Source organism: Salvelinus namaycush, chromosome 6, assembly GCF_016432855.1.
Source record: "Salvelinus namaycush isolate Seneca chromosome 6, SaNama_1.0, whole genome shotgun sequence".
In the NCBI taxonomy this organism is placed as follows: Eukaryota; Metazoa; Chordata; class Actinopteri; order Salmoniformes; family Salmonidae; genus Salvelinus; species Salvelinus namaycush.
The window spans coordinates 170,821-191,990 of NC_052312.1; the positions used below are offsets into that span (position 1 = coordinate 170,821).

At 44.0% G+C, this 21,170-nt stretch overlaps 1 protein-coding gene across 1 annotated transcript in view; it reads right to left on the reverse strand.

The window, feature by feature from the left end:
* Window positions 1–21,170, reverse strand: part of LOC120049437 (nephronectin-like) — a 41,240-nt gene that overhangs the window by 2,204 nt on the left and 17,866 nt on the right. Inside the window, exons 5-10 of the mRNA XM_038995704.1 lie at window positions 14,869–14,988; window positions 13,668–13,802; window positions 13,307–13,390; window positions 7,888–7,951; window positions 4,470–4,759; window positions 3,605–3,691 (exon numbers count right to left, since the gene is read on the reverse strand). Coding sequence (XP_038851632.1) covers window positions 3,605–3,691; window positions 4,470–4,759; window positions 7,888–7,951; window positions 13,307–13,390; window positions 13,668–13,802; window positions 14,869–14,988 — 780 coding nt within the window. The remainder of the gene's footprint in view (window positions 1–3,604; window positions 3,692–4,469; window positions 4,760–7,887; window positions 7,952–13,306; window positions 13,391–13,667; window positions 13,803–14,868; window positions 14,989–21,170) is intronic.

Consider the following 21,170-nt stretch of genomic DNA (forward strand, 5'->3'; position numbering starts at 1 on the left):
ACTCATCCCAAACCATCTCAATTGGGTTGAGGTCGGGTGATTGTGGAGGCCAGGTTATCTGATGCAGCACTCCATCCCTCTCCTTCTTGGTCAAATAGCCCTTACACAGCCTGGAGGTGTGTTTTGGGTCATTGTCCTGTTGAAATACAAATGATAGTCCCACTAAGCACAAACCAGATGGGATGGTGTATCGCTGCAGAATGCTGTGGTAGCCATGTCGGTTAAGTGGGCCTTGAACTCTAAATAAATCACAGACAGCAAAGCACCACCACACCATCGCACCTCCTCCTCCATGCTTCACGGTGGGAACCACACATGCAGAGATCATCCATTCATCTACTCTGCATCTGACAAAGACATGGCGGTTGGAACCAAAAATCTCAAATTTGGACTCATCAAACCAAAGGACAGATTTCCACCGGTCTAATGTCCATTGCTCGTGTTTCTTGGCCCAAGCAAGTCTCTTCTTCTTATTTGTGTCCTTCAGTAGTGGTTGCTTTGCAGCAATTCAACCATGAAGGCCTGATTCACACAGTCTCCTCTGAACAGTTGATGTTGAGATGTCTGTTACTTGAACTGTGAAGCGTTTATTTGGGCTGCAATCTGAGGCTGGTAACTCTAATGAACTTATCCTCTGCAGCAGAGGTAACTCTGGGTCTTCCTTTCCTTTGGCGGTCCTCATGAGAGCCAGTTTCATCATAGCGCTTGATGGTTTTTGCGACTGAACTTGAAGAAACTTTCAACGTTCTTGAAATGTTCTGGATTGACTGACCTTCATGTTTTAAAGTAATGATGGACTGTCGTTTCTCTTTGCTTATTTGAGCTGTTCTTGCCATAATATGGACTTAGACTTTTTAAACCAAATAGGGCTGTCTTCTGTATACCATCCCTACCTTGTCACAACACAACTGATTGGCTCAAACGCATTAAGAAGGAAAGAAATTCCACAAATTAACTTTTAACAAGGCACACCTGTTAACTTCTTACGGCTGGGGGGCAGTATTGAGTAGCTTGGATGAATAACGTGCCCAGAGTAAACTGCCTGCTACTCAGGCCCAGAAGCTAATATATGCATATTATTAGTAGATTTGGATAGAAAACACTCTGAACTTTCTAAAACTGTTTGAATGATGCCTGTGTGTATAACAGAACTCATATGGCAGGCAAAAACCTGAGATAAAATCCAACCAGGAAGTGGGATATCTGAGTTTTGTAGGTGTTCAAGTCTTTGCCTATCCAATATACAGTGTAAAATTTGGTCCAATTGCACTTCCTAAGGCTTCCACTAGATGTCAACAGTCTTTAGAACCTTGTTTCAGGGTTCTACTGTGAAGGGGGAGCAAATAAGAGCTGTTTGACTAAGGGGTCTGGCAGAATGCCATGAGCTAAGTCTCGTGCACGGCCGTGAGAGCGAGCTCTGTTCCTTTTCATTTCTAAAGACAAAGGAATTGTCACGGCTTTCTTCCTGGGATGAAAGAGAGGACCAAAATGCAGCGCGGCTAGTGTTCAACATGTTTAATTAGACGAAATAAACGGGAACACTATACAAATAACCAAATAACAAATGTGAAAACCGAGACAGCCCTATCTAGTGCAGACAAAACACAGAGACAGGAAACAATCACCCACAAAATCCCAACACAAAACAAGCCTCCTATATATGATTCTCAATCAGGGACAACAATTGACAGCTGCCTCTGATTGAGAACCATATTAGGCTGGACACAGAAACAGACAAACTAGACACACAACATAGAATTCCCACCCAGCTCACGTCCTGACCAACACTAAACAAGCAAAACACATAAGAACTCTGGTCAGGACGTTACAGGAATTGTCCGGTTGAAACATTATCGAACATTTATGATAAAAACATCGTAAAGATTGATTCTATACATCGTTTGACATGTTTCTACGATTCTATTCTATTCTATTGTTCTCTACTTTTTTGACTTTTCGTCTGGACTTGCCCGCGCATTGAGCATTTGGATTTATGAACTAAACGCGGCAACAAAAAGGAGGTATTTGGACATAAATTATGGACTTTATCGAACAAAACAAACATTTATTGTGGAACTGGTATTCCTGGGAGTGCATTCCGATGAAGATCATCAAAGGTAAGTGAATATTATAATGCTATTTCTGACTTCTGTTGACTCCACAACATGGCGGGTATCTGTATGGCTTGTTTTGGTGCCTGAGCGCTGTACTCAGATTATTGCATGGTGTGCTTTCGCTGTAAAGCTTCTTTTAAAAAAAAAATCTGACACAGCGGTTGCATTAAGGAGAAGTATATCTTTAATTCCATGCAAAACACTTGTAATTTTCATCAACATTTATGATGAGTATTTCTGTAAATTGATGTGGCTCTCTGCAAAATCACCGGATGTTTTGGAGGCAAAACATTACTGAACATAACGCGCCAATGTAAACTGAGATTTTTTTAAATAAATATGAACTTTATCGAACAAAACATACATGTATTGTGTAACATGAAGTCCTATGAGTGTCATCTGATGAAGATCATCAAAGGTTAGTGATTCATTTTATCTCTATTTCTGCTTTTTGTGACTCCTCTCTTTGGCTGGAAAAATTTTGTTTTTCTGTGACTTGGCGCTGACCTAACATAATCGCATGGTGTGTTTTCGTCGTAAAGCCTTTTTGAAATCGGACACTGTGGTGGGATTAACAACAAGTTTATCTTTAAAATGGTGTATAATACTTGTATGTTTGAGGAATTTTAATTATGAGATTTCTGTTGTTTGAATTTGGCGCCCTGCACTTTCACTGGCTGTTGTCAAATCGATCCCGTTAACGGGATCTCAGCCGTAAGAAGTTAACTGAAATGCATTCCAGGTGACTACCTCATGAAGCTGGTTGAGAGAATGCCAAGAGTGTGCAAAGCTGTCATCAAGGCAAAGGGTGGCTATTTGAAGAATCTCAAATATAATATATATTTTGATTTGTTTAACACTTCTATGGTTACTACATGATTCCATATGTGTTATTTCATAGTGTTGATGTCTTCACTATTATTCTACAATGTAGAAAATAGTAAAAAATAAAGAAAACCCTTGAATGAGTAGATGTGTCCAAACCTTTGACTGGTACTGTATGTGTGTGTTTGTCTTCAGTAAAAGTTTCGATACCTTTCAGAAAGTTGCTCAAGTAAAAGTGACAGTCAGCCAGTAAAATAGTACTTGAGTTTAAGTCTGAAAAAGTATTTGGTTTTAAATATACTTAAGTATCAAAAGTACATGTAATTGCTAAAATATACTTAAAATCAAAAGTAGAAGTAAAAGTATAAATGATTTTAAATTCCTTATATTAAGCAAAGCAGACAGCACCATTTTCTTGTTTTTAAAATGTACGGATAGTCAGGGGCGCACTCCATCAACTGATGGGGGGTTTGTGTGTGTGTGTGTGTGTGTGTGTGTGTGTGTGTGTGTGTGTGTGTGTGTGTGTGTGTGTGTGTGTGTGTGTGTGTGTGTGTGTGTGAGAGAGAGAGAGAGAGAGAGAGAGAGAGAGAGAGAGAGAGAGAGAGAGAGAGAGAGAGAGAGAGAGAGAGAGAGAGAGAGAGAGAGAGAGAGAGTGTGAGATGTACCTGGATCGTCTCTGTTGTCCCCTGTAGTGTTTCCCATCTCAATGTCATAGTCAAAGCCATGGTTTCCACCTCCTGGAAGACGGGGGACTGGAACAACACAACAGTTCATTATACTATTGGTCAGAGTATTACAGAGCATAACTGAGTATTACTGAGTATCACAGAGTATTACCGAGTATCACATAGTATTACGAGTATTACCGGATATTACATAGTATTACTGAGTATTGCCGGGTGTTACCGAGTATCGACGAGTATCACTGAGTATTACATAGTATTACCGGGTATTACTGAGTATTACAGAGTATCGCAGAGTGTCATCGGGTATTACTGAGTATCACCGAACATCACAGAGTATCACAGAGTATTACCGGGTATTACAGAGTATTACAGAGTATCTCAGAGTATTACTGAGTATTACAGAGTATTGCTGGGTATTACTGAGTATTATTGAGTATTACTTAATCTGCCTATTTCCTCTCTATTTGTCCCTCCAGAGTTCCACAGGGATTGTTTGTGATAATTGCAGGCAGAAATGCTTGATTTTACTGCGGTTTTTATGACATTTTGCGTGGAAATATGCAATGATTTTTTCCAATTTGTCGCGAAGACGCACTGACTAGGAAAAAAGTGAGTTACTTGATTGAATCATATTATGCGCTAAATGTGAGGTGATTGGTTGAAGATGCAAACCCTCTTTTTTGCACAGCGGTGATTGGTTAAATTTCCATGCCCTCGCATAATATGCGTGGAATTGTTGACTTTGCCAAACATTTCGCGATCGCATTATCTCAGAATCCTGAAGGGACTTCTCTATATTCAGCATAGAAACGTCTCCATGGTGACGGGGTGTGTTCTTACTTACTGTGCACATCTCCTCTCTGTCTCTGTGTAACAACCTTCTGAATGTGGTTGTCCAGGGTGGTGGTGGGAGGAGGGCTGGGGGTGGTTGGGGAGAGGGTGGAGGGAGGAGGCCTGGGGGTGGTAGGGGAGAGGGTGGAGGGAGGAGGCCTGGGGGTGGTTGGGGAGAGGGTGGAGGGAGGAGGCCTGGGGGTGGTAGGGGAGAGGGTGGAGGGAGGAGGCCTGGGGGTGGTAGGGGAGAGGGTGGAGGGAGGAGGCCTGGGGGTGGTTGGGGAGAGGGTGGAGGGAGGAGACCTGGGGGTGGTTGGGGAGAGGGTGGAGGGTGGGATTGTAGTTGTTGTGGTGGTGGTGGTTATTGGGACGGAGGTTGTCTTAGCAACTGTTGTTGTTGTACTAGGTATTCTCATTGTTGTTGTTGTTGTACTAGGTATTCTCGTTGTTGTTGTTGTTGTACTAGGTATTCTCATTGTTGTTGTTGTTGTACTAGGTATTCTCATTGTTGTTGTTGTTGTACTAGGTATTCTCATTGTTGTTGTTGTTGTACTAGGTATTCTCGTCGTTGTTGTTGTTGTTGTACTAGGTATTCTCATTGTTGTTGTTGTTGTACTAGGTATTCTCCTTGTTGTTGTTGTTGTTGTTGTTGTACTAGGTATTCTCGTTGTTGTTGTTGTTGTTGTACTAGGTATTCTCCTTGTTGTTGTTGTTGTACTAGGTATTCTCGTTGTTGTTGTTGTTGTACTAGGTATTCTCGTTGTTGTTGTTGTTGTACTAGGTATTCTCATTGTTGTTGTTGTTGTACTAGGTATTCTCCTCGTTGTTGTTGTTGTTGTACTAGGTATTCTCGTTGTTGTTGTTGTTGTACTAGGTATTCTCATTGTTGTTGTTGTTGTACTAGGTATTCTCGTTGTTGTTGTTGTTGTTGTACTAGGTATTCTCGTTGTTGTTGTTGTTGTACTAGGTATTCTCATTGTTGTTGTTGTTGTACTAGGTATTCTCGTTGTTGTTGTTGTTGTTGTACTAGGTATTCTCATTGTTGTTGTTGTTGTACTAGGTATTCTCCTCGTTGTTGTTGTTGTTGTACTAGGTATTCTCGTTGTTGTTGTTGTTGTACTAGGTATTCTCCTCGTTGTTGTTGTTGTTGTACTAGGTATTCTCCTCGTTGTTGTTGTTGTTGTACTAGGTATTCTCGTTGTTGTTGTTGTTGTTGTACTAGGTATTCTCATTGTTGTTGTTGTTGTACTAGGTATTCTCGTTGTTGTTGTTGTTGTACTAAGTATTCTCGTTGTTGTTGATGTAATTAAAGTAGTGGTAGAAGTGGTAGGTTCAGGGGTAGTTGGAGTAGGGGTTGTAGTGGTTGTCAATGGCTGAGTGGTGGTTGTTGTCGTGGGAACGGTTGTTGGAACGGTGGTTGTCGTAACGGTGGTTGTCGTGGTGGTAGGTCTCCTGGTAGTTACTGCCATGGCAGTGGTTGCTGCGGTTGTAGTCGCTTTCGTAGCAGTAGTAGTAGGTCTGACTGTAGTTGTCTGTCTGGTTGTTTGTCTGGTTGTTTGTTTAGGTGTAGATCTCGTTGTAGATCTGGGTGTGGCTTTAGGTTGAGGAGGAACAATGGTGACCTTGGCAACAGCTGGAGAGAAACACAGAGACAGTTACTAACTGTCCCTTTAGACTCAACTCTCATAGGATTCACAGAGACAGTTACCGACTCTCCCTTTAGACTCAACTCTCATAGGATTCACAGAGACAGTTACTAACTGTCCCTTTAGACTCAACTCTCATAGGATTCACAGAGACAGTTACCGACTCTCCCTTTAGACTCAACTCTCATAGGATTCACAGAGACAGTTACCGACTCTCCCTTTAGACTCAACTCTCATAGGATTCACAGAGACAGTTACCGACTCTCCCTTTAGACTCAACTCTCATAGGATTCACAGAGGCAGTTACTAACTCTCCCTTTAGACTCAACTCTCAGAGGATTCACAGAGACAGTTACCGACTCTCCCTTTAGACTCAACTCTCATAGGATTCACAGAGACAGTTACTAACTCTCCCTTTAGACTCAACTCTCATAGGATTCACAGAGACAGTTACTAACTCTCCCTTTAGACTCAACTCTCATAGGATTCACAGAGACAGTTACCGACTCTCCCTTTAGACTCAACTCTCATAGGATTCACAGAGACAGTTACGAACTCTCCCTTTAGACTCAACTCTCATAGGATTCACAGAGACAGTTACCGACTCTCTCTTTAGACTCAACTCTCATAGGATTCACAGAGACAGTTACGAACTCTCCCTTTAGACTCAACTCTCATAGGATTCACAGAGACAGTTACGAACTCTCCCTTTAGACTCAACTCTCATAGGATTCACAGAGACAGTTACTAACTCTCCCTTTAGACTCAACTCTCATAGGATTCACAGAGACAGTTACCGACTCTCCCTTTAGACTCAACTCTCATAGGATTCACAGAGACAGTTACTAACTCTCCCTTTAGACTCAACTCTCATAGGATTCACAGAGACAGTTACTAACTCTCCCTTTAGACTCAACTCTCATAGGATTCACAGAGACAGTTACTAACTGTCCCTTTAGACTCAACTCTCATAGGATTCACAGAGACAGTTACTAACTCTCCCTTTAGACTCAACTCTCATAGGATTCACAGAGACAGTTACTAACTCTCCCTTTAGACTCAACTCTCATAGGATTCACAGAGACAGTTACTAACTCTCCCTTTAGACTCAACTCTCATAGGATTCACAGAGACAGTTACCGACTCTCCCTTTAGACTCAACTCTCATAGGATTCACAGAGACAGTTACCGACTCTCCCTTTAGACTCAACTCTCATAGGATTCACAGAGACAGTTACTAACTCTCCCTTTAGACTCAACTCTCATAGGATTCACAGAGACAGTTACTAACTCTCCCTTTAGACTCAACTCTCATAGGATTCACAGAGACAGTTACTAACTCTCCCTTTAGACTCAACTCTCATAGGATTCACAGAGACAGTTACTAACTGTCCCTTTAGACTCAACTCTCATAGGATTCACAGAGACAGTTACCGACTCTCCCTTTAGACTCAACTCTCATAGGATTCACAGAGACAGTTACCGACTCTCCCTTTAGACTCAACTCTCATAGGATTCACAGAGGCAGTTACTAACTCTCCCTTTAGACTCAACTCTCATAGGATTCACAGAGACAGTTACTAACTCTCCCTTTAGACTCAACTCTCATAGGATTCACAGAGACAGTTACCGACTCTCCCTTTAGACTCAACTCTCATAGGATTCACAGAGACAGTTACCGACTCTCCCTTTAGACTCAACTCTCATAGGATTCACAGAGACAGTTACCGACTCTCCCTTTAGACTCAACTCTCATAGGATTCACAGAGACAGTTACCGACTCACCCTTTAGACTCAACTCTCATAGGATTCACAGAGACAGTTACTAACTCTCCCTTTAGACTCAACTCTCATAGGATTCACAGAGACAGTTACTAACTGTCCCTTTAGACTCAACTCTCATAGGATTCACAGAGACAGTTACTAACTCTCCCTTTAGACTCAACTCTCATAGGATTCACAGAGACAGTTACGAACTCTCCCTTTAGACTCAACTCTCATAGGATTCACAGAGACAGTTACGAACTCTCTCTTTAGACTCAACTCTCATAGGATTCACAGAGACAGTTACGAACTCTCCCTTTAGACTCAACTCTCATAGGATTCACAGAGACAGTTACGAACTCTCTCTTTAGACTCAACTCTCATAGGATTCACAGAAACAGTTACCGACTCTCTCTTTAGACTCAACTCTCATAGGATTCACAGAGGCAGTTACTAACTCTCCCTTTAGACTCAACTCTCATAGGATTCACAGAGACAGTTAAAACTTATTATGGCTGCAGGGGCAGTATTGAGTAGCTTGGATGAAAAGGTGCCCAGAGTAAACTGCCTGCTCTTCAGTCCCAGTTGCTAATATATGCATATTATTAGTAGATTTGGATAGAAAACACTCTGAAGTTTCTAAAACTGTTTGAATGATGTCTGTGAGTATAACAGAACTCATATGACAGGCTAGAAAAAAATCCAACCAGGAAGTGGGAAATCTGAGGTTTCTAGGTTTTCAACTCATTGCCTATCAAATACACAGTGGGGTATGGGTCAGTTTGCACTTCCTACGGCCTCCACTAGATGTCAACAGTCTGTAGAACCTTGTCTGATGCTTCTACTGTGAAGTGGGGCCGAAGGAGACGGAAATTAGTAAGGTTTACCATGAGCTGACCATGCTCTGACCATGCGCGTTCATGTGAGAGGGAGCTCTGTTCCATCGCACTTCTGAAGACAATGGAATTCTCCGGTTGGAACATTTTTTAAGATTTATGTTAATAACATTCTAAAGATTGATTCAATACATCGTTTGACATGTTTCTACTGACTGTTACGGAACTTTTTGACATTTCGTCAGCTTTTAGTGAACGTGCTTCGTGACTTTGGATTTGTTTACCAAACACGCTAACAAAAGTAGCTCTTTGGACATAAATTATGGACATTACCGAACAAAACTAACATTTCTTGTGGAAGTGGGAGTCCTGGGAGTGCATTCCGACGAAGATCAGCAAAGGTAAGTGAAGATTTATAATGCTTTTTATGAGTTTTGTTGACTCCACAATTTGGCGGGTAACTGTATGGCTTAGATTATTGAATATTGTGCTTTTGCCGTAAAGCTTTTTGAAATCTGACACAGCGGTTGCATTAAGAACAAGTGTATCTTTAATTCTATGTGAAACATGTATCTTTCATAAAAGTTTATGATGAGTATTTCTGTTATTTGATGTGGCTCTCTGCAATTTCTACGGATATTTTGGAGGCATTTTCTGAACATGGCGCCAATGTAAACGGAGGTTTTTGGATATAAATATGAACTTAATCGAACAAAACATATATGTATTGTGCAACATGAAGTCCTATGAGTGTCATCTGATGAAGATCATCAAAGGTTAGTGATTAATTTTATCTCTATTTCTGCTTTTTGTGACTCCTGTCTTTGGCTGGAAAAATGGCTGTGTTTTTCTGTGATTTTGCGGTGACCTAACATAATTGTTTGTGGTGCTTTCGCTGTAAAGCCTTTTTGAAATCGGACACTGTGGTGGGATTAACAAGAAGTGTATCTTTAAAATTGTGTGAAATACTTGTATGCTTGAGGAATTTTAATAATGAGATTTCTGTTGTTTGAATTTGGCGCCCTGCACTTTCACTGGCTGTTGTCAAATCGATCCCGTTAACATAATTGCAGCCATAAGAAGTTTAACTTCTCTGCGCTACGGATTTAAATTCGACAACATACGGTGAGCGCCACATAAATAGTCATATTAAACATTCCTGAAAATACAAGTGTCTCACATGGTTCAAAAGCCTAGAATCTTGCTAATCCAACTGCGTTGTCAGATTTAAAAAAGGATTTACTGCGAAAGAATACGATGCGATTATCTGAGGACAGAGCCCCATACCAAAATAATATTTCAACCAGCACAGGCGTAACAAAATCACAAATTGCAATAAAATTAATTGTTTACCTTTGAAGATCTTGCTCTGTTTGCAATCCCAAGACTCATTGTTACACAATGAATGGTCTTTTGTTCGGTTAAATCCATTTTTATAGCCTAACATGAAACATTTTGTGAACGCTTATCCCGTTGAATTCTGTGTCATTCAATTTTCGACGAAACATTCGACGTAAATACACAGACTAAACGTGACTTTATCCAGTCATGTTTGGTTTCATTGCAATCAACTGTTTGTTTGTAACACAACCAAACTTGATGGGTCATTTCGCGGGACGTATTGACCGAATAAAACCGATTGGAAGACAAGTAATGACCTCATTTTGCACCAATTATATGACCGCTGTTTCGTTGATTGACTGTATTTTAACCCAATGACCACTGATCGTCTTGAAATCTAGCTGGGTAGATAGCCAATGAGCAGAGGTAAACGGCAATATCTAATGTTTCTGTGTTGGAAGACCAACCCATGTAGTAAACTCCGGCGTAAAGACGGTCTTTCACCACTGAAGATTCATACTGGAAGGAGCTAAGCTCGTTACGCACAGCACTATTTCGGTAACGAGCATCTTCAGCTGTTTATATATCGAACATCATGGCGAATAAGTCAGGGAAAGCTAAATCTAAGACTAGATATACGAATGTAGACAAAATTATAGAGGAAATTGATCGTGAAAGTGAGACAGATCTGCTTTTGGAAGACGATTCAGTTAGCGACCATAGCTATGACTCCAAAATGGAAGCATGTTTTTTGAACGGAGAGGACATTGTTTTGGACTGGTAAGTTCTTCTCATGCTAATGCCGTTGTTTGAAATTAATAATATCAAATATTGTTTGTGATTGTTTTTACATTTTATTTGCAATATATAAAAATGTAATGAAATGTGTAAAGTACACATTGGCTATACATTGTGGGTGGGGGTATGTTTGTATGTATGTGAATGACTCATAGCCTATGTTTGTGTGTGTATATATATATAAATGGAATGGAGTAGAATGTAACAGCAAACCCACACATCTCAACACAGCGACCATGCTTCCTCCACTCAGTCTACATATTATATTAGAGGGAGCATGGTCGAGGTGCGTGTGTCTGCCGCTCCACCCCACCCCCACATGAAATAGCCTATTTGAGGCAGGCCCACAACAATGGCCAAAGTGAAATGGAACAGCACTTTATGTTCCCTGTACTCTATATATCTGTTTATTATACCTGTTGATACAGGGCTCATATGTGAAACTATTCTAACTGAACATTTTCTTTTCACAGTGACACTGACTCCGACTGGGAGCCCCCAGTGCCAACGTGTCCATCCCCCTCTGAAGCTGGTTCATCCAGCGCTGATAGGCTATTACAATGTTCTCCATAAGACGATGAAATGGTACAAGACCTTCTTCTATCATTTCGTCGACATTGCTGTGGTGAATGCATTCATCCTACACAAGGAAATGGCTAAGAGCTGTGGAAAGCCCTTCCTCACACAGAAAGCCTTCAGAGAGCAGCTCATCAAGGAGCTTGCTGGCTACAGCACCACTGCACCACACTCTGTCCCTTCTGCTCCTGCCACAAGTGTTCATCTGCCCAAATTTATTTCTGCAGGCATGGATGTGCCTCAGGGCCAAAAGGGCACAGCATGGAGGCGTCGCTGTGTTGTTTGCAAGATGAAGTCCCCCATCACCTGCACCACATGCTTGGTGACCCTCTGCTTTACAGCAGAAAGAGACTGCTATGGCACCTGGCATCAGCAGCACAATATTGTGTAGAGCTTTGGCAAAGTGGGTTATATCCTTCCTGTTTGGCCCTGTCCGGGGGTCTCATCGGATGGGGCCACAGTGTCTCCTGACCCCTCCTGTCTCAGCCTCCAGTATTTATGCTGCAGTAGTTTATGTGTCGGGGGGGCTAGGGTCAGTTTGTTATATCTGGAGTACTTCTCCTGTCTTATCCGGTGTCCTGTGTGAATTTAAGTATGCTCTCTCTCTTTCTCTCCTTCTTTCTCTCGGAGGACCTGAGCCCTAGGACCATACGTCAGGACTACCTGGCATGATGACTCCTTGCTGTCCCCAGTCCACCCGGCCTTGCTGCTGTTCCAGTTTCAACTGTTCTGCCTGCGGCTATCGAACCCTGACCTGTTCACCGGACGTGCTACCTGAACTGTTCATATTTACTCCTGAGGTGCTGACCTGTTGCACCCTCTACAACCACTGTGATTATTAGTGTCTGTCTGCTGGTCTTCTATGAACGTTTGAAAATCTGTTCTGTTATAATCTCCACCCGGCACAGCCAGAAGAGAACTGGCCACCCCTCATAGCCTGGTTCCTCTCTAGGTTTCTTCCTAGGTTTTGGCCCTTCTAGGGAGTTTTTCATAGACACCGTGCTTCTACACCTGCATTGCTTGCTGTTTGGGGTTTTAGGCTGGGTTTCTGTACAGCACTTTGAGATATTAGCTGATGTACGAAGGGCTATATAAATTGATTTGATTTGATAGAGGACTGAGGGTCTTCCAAATATTGAAAGTGTGTAAATAGTTACCCATGTTATTTTGTAAATTTATATATATATTTTTTTCATATATATATTTTTTAAATATTTCTTTCCCCATTTAAAAAAATAAATAATTCTCTCCATTTTTTTGGGGGGGGGGGGGTGGGTGTGTTAGAATACAATTTTGGTATTTTGTATATAGTTATTTGTTTCAAAATGTATACCTTCACCAATTTGGCCACTTGGGTACATTTGGGCTACTTGTGTGGGACACCTGGGTGACTTCATGATAAATGTCATGTAGCACACTCATTTTGGAAGTTATCAATCTGAAACTTTGCACAAGTACTGTTGCCTTCTTATGTTTTCCAATGAAATTGTCCCCATATTCATATCTGAATGTTTGTTTTATCTTGTTCATTTTAAAGATGATGGTACAACAATTAAAAATAAAAAACGTATGTTTTTTTCATTGTATTATCTAAACCAGATCTATTGTGTTATATTCTCCTACATTCAATTCACATTTACACAAACTTCAGAGTGTTTTCTTTCAAATGGTACCAAGAATATGCATATCCTTGCTTCTGGGCCTGAGCTAGAGGCAGTTAGATTTGGGTCAGGCGGAAATTGAAAGAAGGGGGGGAGGGGGGTAGCTGTATAACTCTCCCTTTAGACTCAACTCTCATGCAGTCTCATTTGATAATTGTAGAAGAACATTCGATTGACAGAAAACAGTGAAGGTGAAAACCAAAGAAACAGAACTAAGTTCCATCTTACGATAGCAGTCCGTTCCCTTCCCTTCTCTACAGAGGCACTTGGGAGAGGCAGGGTTGAGGGAGCAGAAGGAACGAGAATCCTTATCTGAAAAACACACACACACACACACACACACACACACACACACACACACACACACACACACACACACACACACACACACACACACACACACACACACACACAAGCTGTCGATGAAGCCCAGTTCGAGGGTGCGTGTGTGTGTGTGTGTGTGTGTGTGTGTGTGTGTGTGTGTGTGTGTGTGTGTGTGTGTGTGTGTGTGTGTGTGTGTGTGTGTGTGTGTGTGTGTGTGTGTGTGTGTGTGTGTGTGTGTGTGTGTGTGTGTGTGTGTGTGTCTTACCTATACAGTGGTATCTGCCGTTGATATAGGTGAGTTTGTAACCATGGTAACATTTACACACATAGCTGCCGAAGGTGTTCTGACACTTCCTGTTCTGGGGACACACCCCTCGACCCCCCACACACTCGTCAACATCTAAGACAGCAGAGGAAGACATCGAAGAGTAATGACTATGAAGAGTAATGACTAACCCTGTGGGCTCTATACAGTACTCCTAACCCTGTGGGCTCTATACAGTACTCCTAACCCTGTGGGCTCTATACAGTACTCCTAATCCTGTGGGCTCTATACGGTACTCCTAACCCTGTGGGCTCTATACAGTACTCCTAATCCTGTGGGCTCTATACAGTACTCCTAACCCTGTGGGCTCTATACAGTACTCCTAATCCTGTGGGCTCTATACAGTACTCCTAACCCTGTGGGCTCTATACAGTACTCCTAATCCTGTGGGCTCTATACAGTACTCCTAACCCTGTGGGCTCTATACAGTACTCCTAACCCTGTGGGCCCTATACAGTACTCCTAACCCTGTGGGCTCTATACAGTACTCCTAACCCTGTGGGCTCTATACAGTACTCCTAACCCTGTGGGCTCTATACAGTACTCCTAACCCTGTGGGCTCTATACAGTACTCCTAACCCTGTGGGCTCTATACAGTACTCCTAACCCTGTGGGCTCTATACAGTACTCCTAACCCTGTGGGCTCTATACAGTACTCCTAACCCTGTGGGCTCTATACAGTACTCCTAACCCTGTGGGCTCTATACAGTACTCCTAACCCTGTGGGCCCTATACAGTACTCCTAACCCTGTGGGCTCTATACAGTACTCCTAACCCTGTGGGCTCTATACAGTACTCCTAACCCTGTGGGCTCTATACAGTACTCCTAACCCTGTGGGCTCTATACAGTACTCCTAACCCTGTGGGCTCTATACAGTACTCCTAACCCTGTGGGCTCTATACAGTACTCCTAACCCTGTGGGCTCTATACAAGAACTATATAGTGAATAGGGCGCCAGAGAGAGACAATGAGTCATTTGTCAGAGCTGCTGAAGATTACTGTAATTCACTCCACTGATTGGTGGGTAGACTGGTGCGGTCATCCAATAGGATTGCAGACTGGAATTTGTAGCCAATTGGGAGAACAATAGCAAAATTATAGTGTTATTGATGTGTAATCAGACCAGACCATAATACTCACCCACACAGGTGCGTCTGTCTGGCCCCAGCCGTAACCCTAGAGACGGACACTGGCATCGCACCACCCCTTTGGTAACCTCACAGCCGTACTGACAGTTGGCCCTGGCACAGGTACGGGCATCTAAACAGGAAGTAGGAAGTATACAGGAAATACAGGGAAACAGTTATCCCAGGGTACAGAAACACTCATAACATCACTAAAGAGCAATGGTTCAACCATTGGGGTGCCAGGACAGAGAAGAGCTTGGACTTGGCTGAGTGGGAGCTGCTCTCCCCTAGGAGAGAGAAGAGACCAGAGGTGGAAGAACGGAGTGCTCGGGTTGGAGTGTAGGGTTTAACCATAGCCTGAAGGTAGGGAGGGACAGTTCCTGCTCCGTAGGTAAACACCATGGTCTGGTAGTGGATGGGTTGGAGTGTAGGGTTTAACCATAGCCTGAAGGTAGGGAGGGACAGTTCCTGCTCCGTAGGTAAGCACCATGGTCTGGTAGTGGATGGGTTGGAGTGTAGGGTTTAACCATAGCCTGAAGGTAGGGAGGGACAGTTCCTGCTCCGTAGGTAAGCACCATGGTCTGGTAGTGGATGAGAGCTTCGACTGGAAGCCAGTGGAGTGTGAGGAGGAGCAGGGTGACATGGGAGAACTTGGGAAGGTTGAATACCAGGCTTGCTGCGGCGTTCTGGGTAAGATGCAGGGTTTTGATGGCACAAGGGGGGAGCCCAGCCAACAGTGAGTTGCAGTAGTCCAGACAGGAGAGTACAAGAGTCTGGACTAGGACCTGCGCCTCTTCCTGAGTGAGGTAGGGTCGTACTCTACGGATGTTCCTCTTCCTGAGTTGAGGTAGGGTCGTACTCTACGGATGTTCCTCTTCCTGTGTGAGGTAGGGTCGTACTCTACGGATGTTCCTCTTCCTGAGTTGAGGTAGGGTCGTACTCTACGGATGTTCCTCTTCCTGTGTGAGGTAGGGTCGTACTCTACGGATATTCCTCTTCCTGTGTGAGGTAGGGTAGATCTCTACGGATGGTCTTCTTCCTGTGTGAGGTAGGGTCGTACTCTACGGATGTTCCTCTTCCTGTGTGAGGTAGGGTCGTACTCTACGGATATTCCTCTTCCTGTGTGAGGTAGGGTCGTACTCTACGGATGTTCCTCTTCCTGTGTGAGGTAGGGTAGATCTCTACGGATGGTCTTCTTCCTGTGTGAGGTAGGGTCGTACTCTACGGATGTTCCTCTTCCTGTGTGAGGTAGGGTCGTACTCTACGGATGTTCCTCTTCCTGTGTGAGGTAGGGTCGTACTCTACGGATATTCCTCTTCCTGTGTGAGGTAGGGTAGATCTCTACGGATGTTCCTCTTCCTGTGTGAGGTAGGGTCGTACTCTACGGATGTTCCTCTTCCTGTGTGAGGTAGGGTAGATCTCTACGGATGTTCCTCTTCCTGTGTGAGGTAGGGTAGAACTCTACGGATATTCCTCTTCCTGTGTGAGGTAGGGTATAACTCTACGGATATTCCTCTTCCTGTGTGAGGTAGGGTCGTACTCTACGGATGTTCCTCTTCCTGTGTGAGGTAGGGTCGTACTCTACGGATGTTCCTCTTCCTGTGTGAGGTAGGGTCGTACTCTATGGATGTTCCTCTTCCTGTGTGAGGTAGGGTAGAACTCTACGGATGTTCCTCTTCCTGTGTGAGGTAGGGTCGTACTCTACGGATGTTCCTCTTCCTGTGTGAGGTAGGGTCGTACTCTACGGATGTTCCTCTTCCTGTGTGAGGTAGGGTCGTACTCTACGGATGTTCCTCTTCCTGTGTGAGGTAGGGTAGAACTCTACGGATGTTCCTCTTCCTGTGTGAGGTAGGGTCGTACTCTACGGATGTTCCTCTTCCTGTGTGAGGTAGGGTCGTACTCTACGGATGTTCCTCTTCCTGTGTGAGGTAGGGTCGTACTCTACGGATGTTCCTCTTCCTGTGTGAGGTAGGGTCGTACTCTACGGATGTTCCTCTTCCTGTGTGAGGTAGGGTCGTACTCTACGGATGTTCCTCTTCCTGTGTGAGGTAGGGTCGTACTCTACGGATGTTCCTCTTCCTGTGTGAGGTAGGGTCGTACTCTACGGATGTTCCTCTTCCTGTGTGAGGTAGGGTCGTACTCTACGGATGTTCCTCTTCCTGTGTGAGGTAGGGTAGAACTCTACGGATATTCCTCTTCCTGTGTGAGGTAGGGTCGTACTCTACGGATGTTCCTCTTCCTGTGTGAGGTAGGGTCGTACTCTACGGATGTTCCTCTTCCTGTGTGAGGTAGGGTCGTACTCTACGGATGTTCCTCTTCCTGTGTGAGGTAGGGTCGTACTCTACGGATGTTCCTCTTCCTGTGTGAGGTAGGGTCGTACTCTACGGATGTTCCTCTTCCTGTGTGAGGTAGGGTAGATCTCTACGGATGTTCCTCTTCCTGTGTGAGGTAGGGTATAACTCTATGGATGTTCCTCTTCCTGTGTGAGGTAGGGTATAACTCTACGGATGTTCCTCTTCCTGTGTGAGGTAGGGTCGTACTCTACGGATGTTCCTCTTCCTGTGTGAGGTAGGGTCGTACTCTACGGATGTTCCTCTTCCTGTGTGAGGTAGGGTCGTACTCTACGGATGTTCCTCTTCCTGTGTGAGGTAGGGTAGAACTCTATGGATGTTGTAGAGCACGAATCTGCAGGAGCGAGTTACTGCTTTGATGTTTGCAGAGAACGACAGGGTGTTGGCCAGGGTCACGCCAAGGTTCCTTGCACTCTGGGAGGGGGAAACTGTGGAGTTGTCAACCGTGATGGAGACGTCCTAGAGTTGTCTTCCGGTCCCTGGGAGCAGCTCCGTCTTGTCCAGGTTGAGCTTGAGGTGGTGGGCCGACATCCAAGCTGAGATATCTGCCAGGCACGCAGAGATGCATGTCGCCACCTTTGTATCAGAAGGGGGGAAGGAGAAAAGTAGTTGAGTGTCATCCGCATAGCAGTGATAGGAGAGACCATGTGAGGATATGACAGAGCTGAGAGACTTGGTCTATAGAGAGAAGAGGAGAGGTCCTTCCTCATAGCAGTGATAGGAGAGCCCTGAGAGGGTGAAGAGGAGGTTCTGATGGTTCACAGTGTCAAAGACAGCGGATACATCTAGGAGGATGAGAACAGAGGAGAGAGGGTCTGCTTTGGCAGTACGGAGAGCCTCCGTGACACAGAGAAGAGCAGTCTCTGTTGAGTGACTCGTCTTGAAGACTCACTGGTTAGGATCCAGAAGATGGTTCTGAGAGAGATGGTGAGAGAGTTGATCAGAGACAGAACGCTCCAGTGTTTTGGAAAGAAAAGAAAGAAGAAAAGAAAAAAGGGATACAGGTCTGTAGTTTGACGTCAGATGAGTCGAGTGTTGGTTTCTTGAAGAGGGGAGTGACTTAGGCTATGTTGAACTCAGAGGGGATGTAGTCAGTGGTCAGGGATGAGGATGAGGGAAGGGAGGAATGGGAGAATGTCTCCAGAGATGGTCTGGAGGAGGGAATGGGGTTGACAGGGCAGGTTGTCGGGCGGCCAGACCTCACTAGTCGCAGGATGTCATCTGGAGAGAGAGGGGAGACAGAGGTCAAGGTGTAGGGTAGTTCTGGAGAGAGAGGGGAGACAGAGGTCAAGGTGTAGGGTAGTTCTGGAGAGAGAGGGGAGACAGAGGTCAAGGTGTAGGGTAGTTCTGGAGAGAGGGGGGAGACAGAGGTCAAGGTGTAGGGTAGTTCTGGAGAGAGAGGGGAGAAAGAGGGCAAGGCATAGGGTAGTTCTGTGTGAGTGAGACCAGTGGACTCAATAGGCTGAGTGAATGAGTGAGGCCAGTGGACTCAATAGGCTGAGTGAATGAGTGGGACCTGTGGACTCAATAGGCTGAGTGAATGAGTGAGGCCAGTGGACTCAATAGGCTGAGTGAATGAGTGAGGCCAGTGGACTCAATAGGCTGAGTGAATGAGTGAGACCTGTGGACTCAATAGGCTGAGTGAATGAGTGAGGCCAGTGGACTCAATAGGCTGAGTGAATGAGTGAGGCCAGTGGACTCAATAGACTGAGTGAATGAGTGAGACCTGTGGACTCAATAGGCTGAGTGAATGAGTGAGGCCAGTGGACTCAATAGGCTGAGTGAATGAGGAGCGGATGTCCTCAACCTTTTTTTCAAAGTTGTTGACAAAATCGTCCGCAGAGAGGAAGGAGGGAGGGGGTGGAGGATTAAGGAGGGAGGGGGTGGTAAATAGTTTCCTTAGGTTAGAGTTTCCTAGGGTTAGAGTTTCCTAGGGTTAGAGTTTCCTAGGGTTAGAGTTTCCTAGGGTTAGAGTTTCCTAGGGTTAGAGTTTCCTAGGATTAGAGTTTACTAGGATTAGAGTTTACTCGGGTTAGAGTTTCCAAGGATTAGAGATTCCTAGGGTTTGAGTTTCCTAGGGTTAGAGTTTCCTAGGATTAGAGTTTCCTAGGGTTAGAGTTTCCTAGGATTAGAGTTTCCTAGGGTTAGAGTTTCTAGGGTTAGAGTTTCCTAGGATTAGAGTTTACTAGGATTAGAGTTTCCAAGGATTAGAGTTTACTGGGTTAGAGTTTCCTAGGGTTAGAGTTTCCTAGGATTAAAGTTTCCTAGGGTTAGAGTTTACTGGGTTAGAGTTTACTGGGTTAGAGTTTACTAGGATTAGAGTTTCCTAGGGTTAGAGTTTCCTAGGATTAGAGTTTCCTAGGGTTAGAGTTTCTAGGGTTAGAGTTTCCTAGGATTAGAGATTCCTAGGGTTTGAGTTTCCTAGGGTTAGAGTTTCCTAGGGTTAGAGTTTCCTAGGATTAGAGTTTCCTAGGGTTAGAGTTTCCTAGGATTAGAGTTTCCTAGGATTAGAGATTCCTAGGGTTTGAGTTTCCTAGGGTTAGAGTTTACTAGGGTTAGAGTTTCCTAGGATTAGAGTTTCCAAGGATTAGAGATTCCTAGGGTTTGAGTTTCCTAGGGTTAGAGTTTACTAGGGTTAGAGTTTCCTAGGATTAGAGTTTACTAGGATTAGAGTTTCCTAGGGTTAGAGTTTCCTAGGATTAGAGTTTCCTAGGGTTAGAGTTTCTAGGGTTAGAGTTTCCTAGGATTAGAGTTTACTAGGATTAGAGTTTCCAAGGATTAGAGTTTACTGGGTTAGAGTTTACTGGGTTAGAGTTTACTGGGTTAGAGTTTACTAGGGTTAGAGTTTACTGGGTTAGAGTTTACTGGGTTAGAGTTTACTAGGGTTAGAGTTTACTGGGTTAGAGTTTACTAGGGTTAGAGTTTACTAGGGTTAGAGTTTCCTAGGATTAGAGTTTCCTAGGGTTAGAGTTTCCTAGGATTAGAGTTTACTAGGGTTAGAGTTTACTGGGTTAGAGTTTACTAGGGTTAGAGTTTACTGGGTTAGAGTTTCCTAGGGTTAGAGTTTACTAGGGTTAGAGTTTACTAGGGTTAGAGTTTCCTAGGGTTAGAGTTTCCTAGGATTAGAGTTTACTAGGGTTAGAGTTTCCTAGGATATAGTTAACTAGGGTTAGCGGCTAAAGATTGAAATGTAGAGTGATAGAAAGTGGATTTAGCAGCGTATACAGAGGAAGAGAAAGTAGAGAGGAGAGAAAGGATGATAGGAGAGAACAGAACAGCAGGGTATCCCAGGGTACAGAATCACTCATAACACCAGTACAGAACAGCAGGGTATCCCAGGGTACTGAATAACTCATAACACCAGTACAGAACAGCAGGGTATCCCAGGGTACTGAATCACACATAACACCACTAGAGAACAGCAGGGTATCCCAGGGTACTGAATCACACATAACACCAGAACAGAACAGCAGGGTATCCCAGGGTACTGAATCACTCATAACACCACTACAGAACAGCAGGGTATCCCAGGGTACTGAATCACTCATAACACCAGTACAGAACAGCAGGGTATCCCAGGGTATTGAATCACTCATAACACCACTACAGAACAGCAGGGTATCCCAGGGTACTGAATCACTCATAACACCACTAGAGAACAGCAGGGTATCCCAGGGTACTGAATAACTCATAACACCACTACAGAACAGCAGGGTATCCCAGGGTACTGAATCACTCAAAACACCACTACAGAACAGCAGGGTATCCCAGGGTACTGAATCACTCATAACACCACTACAGAACAGCAGGGTATCCCAGGGTACTGAATAACTCATAACACCAGTACAGAACAGCAAGGTATCCCAGGGTACTGAATCACTCATAACACCACTAGAGAACAGCAGGGTATCCCAGGGTACTGAATCACTCATAACACCACTAGAGAACAGCAGGGTATCCCAGG